The sequence below is a fragment of the Meleagris gallopavo genome, chromosome 9 (assembly GCF_000146605.3).
Source record: "Meleagris gallopavo isolate NT-WF06-2002-E0010 breed Aviagen turkey brand Nicholas breeding stock chromosome 9, Turkey_5.1, whole genome shotgun sequence".
NCBI classification, from domain to species: Eukaryota; Metazoa; Chordata; class Aves; order Galliformes; family Phasianidae; genus Meleagris; species Meleagris gallopavo.
The window spans coordinates 1,188,754-1,193,061 of record NC_015019.2 but is presented as its reverse complement, the minus strand read 5'-3'; the positions used below and the strand labels follow the sequence as shown (position 1 = coordinate 1,193,061).

The window sequence follows — 4,308 nt, the reverse complement described above, 5'->3', positions numbered from 1 at the left end:
CCGGCAGCGGGCGGGCATCGCCTGCGTCCCCGGCACCTGATAACCACCGCTGGACCACGTCCCCGCTGCACGCCGAGTCCCGCGGGCCAGGCGGGCTCAGCCCCGCACCCAGCACTGAGGGCCTGGCCGAGGAGCAGCGGGCGGGGGGTCGGCGTGGTGGGGGTCCCCCAAACCGCTCCGCTCACTTTCGGCGCCGCAGCGAACGCTTCGCCACCAACCTGCGTAATGAGATCCAGCGGCGCAAAGCGCAGCTGCAAAAGAGCTGGGGACCCGGAGCTCAACCCCGGGGCGAAGAGCCGGTGGAGGAGGCGGAGGAACCCACAGAGGGCTCACCGAGCCCTGCACCCAGCGAGGACGGCAGGAGCTGCGTGGGGGACACGCTGCCAGGTTCCGAAGTTGAACGAGTGGCACCCAGCCGGGGCCGCTGGCGTTGGTCTCCGGAGCGCAAGCTGCAGCCGCAGCGCTCGCCCAGTCCCCGTGAGCACCAGGGTGCAGAGGAAGCCGTCCTCCTGCCCTTTGCCGACCGCCGCAGATTCTTCGAGGAGAGCAGCCGCCCCACACCCGCCTGGCATGGAAAACCCCAAAAAGCGGCCGAGCCTGACCCTTTCCCAACCGCTGAGCACCGTGATGCTCGCCGCGTACCTGGACCCTACAGCGAGTGCTGCCGGGAGCAGCAGCCCTACTACAAAGTGCTGCCGAGGCACGGAGAGCTGGAGTATCTGCGGGGCTGCCCCTATCCCTATGGGGCTCCCCCTGGGATGCACGAACCTTGCCGCTACTGCACCGGGGAGCTGTGCCCGGCGCTGCTGCCCCGCGGCCATGCCTACCGCTGCCACCCATGGGCACGCTGCCCCGACTGCTGCTGCATGCCACGGGATGAGAGCAGCACCTGGGCACCCCGAAAGGCCTTTATGCCGGTGAGTGAGCCGTGCTTTGGGGATTTGGGGTTGAGCATCGGGTCCTGGCTTGCTGAACCCTACTTGATTCCTGCGGTCTCTCCATCCCCACGCAGGAATTTCCCCTGGAGGAGTGGGAACCACCAGCGATAAGCAGGAAAACCAGCCAGTCCATTGGGTGAGCCGGTGCGGGGTTTGGGGGGCTGCACACACCACCACGCACGCAAAGGGGTGGACACGATCGAGAGCTGACTTCTTGGTGCTTTTCTCCCCAGCGAGCTCACCCACTACAAACCGGGCTTCCAGCGTCTCGGCCCCTTCCGGCCCTGCTTTGAGAGCTCTGAGCCCGAGTGGCCGCCCTGCTACCGCACCACGTCCACGCACGACCTGTCCTGGGATGGCGAGCGGCCGCCCCGCTCCCCCGAGCCCCCCCCAGAGCCTCTACACCGCCCGCTGCGGGGCCGAGCCTTCTCTGAGAGCCACCTCAACCTGGAGCCCTCCAGCCCCCATGCCCGCAAGGACTTCCTCCGGGTGCAGTCAGAGGCTCCGGGTTTACCCAAAAAAAAGGGTCCCCCACCCCCCGCCCGCCTCCACCCAATTGGGAGCAGTACAGGTTGCGCCGAGCATCACAGCATCCCAAAAACGGCTCCGGATCCGGCACGGCCCCCCCACCATCCCGTAGCATTGCCGAAGCCGTGCGGCAGCGGACGCGCAGCCTCGCTGCTGAGACCCCCCCTGGCCGCCCCCGTGGGACGCCGGAACCCGAAGCTGAGCTCTGCAGGTGGGCGCTGTGGGGACCCCAGGGCCACCTCCTCACTTTTTGGGGATTGGGGACCACACTGTCCTTTGGAGGATGGTGTCAGCATCTCCGTCACTTGGGTTGGGTGGGACGCGAGGGGTTTCCTTTGGGGGAGTTTGCAGATGGGGAGGGGGTCCCTGATCTCTTCGTCCCCTCCTTGCATGTCCCCATGCGGTGATGTTCCCACCACTGTGTCCACAGGGTCAGGGAGGAGTGCTCAATATCGAAGGACCCCCTGGGAGCAGGAGGATCCCCCCCAAAGGCTCGGCCGGGGCCGGGAGCGGGGCTGGTCCAGCGAGTGCCCCCTGCCCACCCCCAGCCCCATGGGCACCCCGGGGGGACCCCATTCCCGCAGCCCTGAGGGGTCCAATGCCCGGGGAGGGCGGCCCCAACCCCGCCGCATGAATTCGGAGGAGTTGCTGTGGGACGTGGCGGGCAGGGACTGCTCCTTGGCCGGCATCTTGGTGTCGCCTCCGGTCACCACTGCCACCGTTATGGGCGAGCTGCTGGCAGCAGGGGATCGCCAGGCGTGGAGGGAGCGGATCCAACAGGATTGGCACCAGGAGCCACAGGACAGGTAGGGATGGCAGCCCGTGTCTCCTGGGTGTATGGGGATGGTGGTGTCCCCATCACTGAGTCCCTGTGCCCGCAGGCAGGGCTTTGAGCCCATCTCGCCTCCCCCCGGGGCCGCCGGCAGCCCCCCCTCCTACGCAGCATATTATGGCAAAGCTGAGCTGCTGGGCAAGGTGAAGGAGCTGCCGGAGGTGGCGGAGGGGAGCTCAGAGGAGGAGGAGGAGTTGGAGCGGGAGCTGGTGGAGAAAAAGGTAACGGGGATGGGGGTTTCTTGGTGGAGGATGCGGGCTGCACCGCTCCATTCGTGCAGGAATCTGGCTGCAGCTGCAAAGATCTGTGCAAGGATGTTGGTTGCATCCCTTCACCCTGCAAGGCTGCTCTTCATCTATGCACGGATTCTGGCTGCATGCCTCCGTCCATGCAAGGATGCGAGCTGCATGCCTTCACCCATGCAGCGATGCCAGCTGCATGTCTCCATCTGTACAAAGATGCTGGCTGCATGCTTCCACCCACGCAATAATGCTTGCTGCATCCCTGATCTGTGCAAGAGTGCTGACTGCACGACTCCATCCACGTGCCGGCATCCCTGCTCCCCAACGTTGGTCCCCAAACCCGTCTGTCCCCGTCCCCCTGACAGCTGCAGCTGGTGGAGAGCCTGAGCCGCAAGCTGGCGGTGCTGCGGGAGGCGCAGCGGGGACTGCAGGAGGACATCAGCGCCAACGGGGCGCTGGGCGAGGAGGTGGCAGCCCGCCTGCAGGCGCTCTGCACGCCGGGCGAGTTCGACAAGTACCGCCTCTTTGTGGGGGACCTGGACAAGGTGGTCAACCTGCTGCTGTCCCTTTCGGGCCGCCTGGCGCGGGTGGAGAACGCGCTGAGCGCTCTGGGGCCGCACGCTTCCTCCGAGGATAAGGTGTGCAATGGGAACGGCGGTGACGTATGGGGTCGGGCTGCAGCGGGGCTGTGGGATTCACGTTTCGGGTGTCGTCTGCAGGTGGCCCTGCGGGAGAAGCAGCGGCTGCTGGCGGCGCAGCTGGAGGACGCCAAGGAGCTGCGGGAGCACGTGGGGCGGCGGGAGGAGGCGGTGGGTGCCATGGTGGCCCGCTATCTGCCCCCCGAGCAGCTGCAGGACTACCGGCACTTCGTCAAGATGAAGTCGGCGCTGACGGCCGAGCAGCGCGAGCTGGACGAGAAGATCAAGCTGGGGCAGGAGCAGCTGCGCTGCCTGCGGGAGAGCCTCGGCCAGGCGCCTACCAGCTGCTAGCCCTGTCCATCCATCCGCTCCTCCATCCATCCATCCATCCATCCATCCATCCATCCATCCATCCATCCATCCACCCATCCATCCATCCACCCATCCATCTCGTTTATTTTTTCACATATTTATTCTCCAGGCCGACCATTTGACACATGGGATGGGTGTCACCGTGTCCCCCATCCCGCCGTGTGCCTTCAACTCTGTGCCTCAAAGGGTTAAACCCTCTGTCCTCCCGTCCATCTGTTCTGTCCGGTTCCGTGAGTCCGTCTGGTCTGTCCGGAGGCAGAGGAATGCGGCCTCCTCTTCCTCCCCATTGTGTTGGGAACAATGGCCCCGGTCCCTCGGTTCTGTGTCCCCGTTGCCCATGGGGACACTGAGCAGCAATGTCACCCGCACCGGAAGGGAAAGAACATGGGGAAAAAATCCCCTCAAGGACAAACCGGGGCTCCCGTCCCCAAATGTGCCTGTCCCGCAGTGTCCCCAAACAGCACTTAGTCCCTCTGCCTCCATCCGTCCCTACTGTCCGTCTGTCCCCTCCACGCTCATTTTGCACAGGGGTTCTGCAGGAGGGGGGATGCAGGGACATTTTGGGGTGCCATGCACAGGGTCACTGCTAGGACCAAAGAGTGCTGCCCCTCCAGAGAGGGGACACGGTGCCCTGGTGCCTGTCACACACTAAAGGAGCAGCAGCTGCTGCACAACTGTCCCACGGTGTCCTGCGTGTTTTGTCACCGCGTCCCCAGATGTCCCCAACGCTGCCGGGCTGAGCTGGGGACAGCGGCCCC

At 65.5% G+C, this 4,308-nt stretch overlaps 1 protein-coding gene across 1 annotated transcript; it reads left to right on the top strand.

Moving 5' to 3' along the window:
• Window positions 1-2: 2 nt before the first annotated feature.
• Window positions 3-3,616, top strand: LOC104912141 (protein Shroom4-like; the record flags this gene model as incomplete). Its single annotated transcript, XM_010715142.3, is given in 9 exon segments — window positions 3-917; window positions 1,013-1,074; window positions 1,172-1,476; window positions 1,479-1,677; window positions 1,897-1,927; window positions 1,929-2,272; window positions 2,348-2,519; window positions 2,906-3,178; window positions 3,260-3,616. Coding segments are annotated over 9 exon segments (2,571 nt in total), but the record flags the coding sequence as incomplete, so codon positions are not given.
• Between the last annotated feature and the right edge of the window lie 692 nt (window positions 3,617-4,308).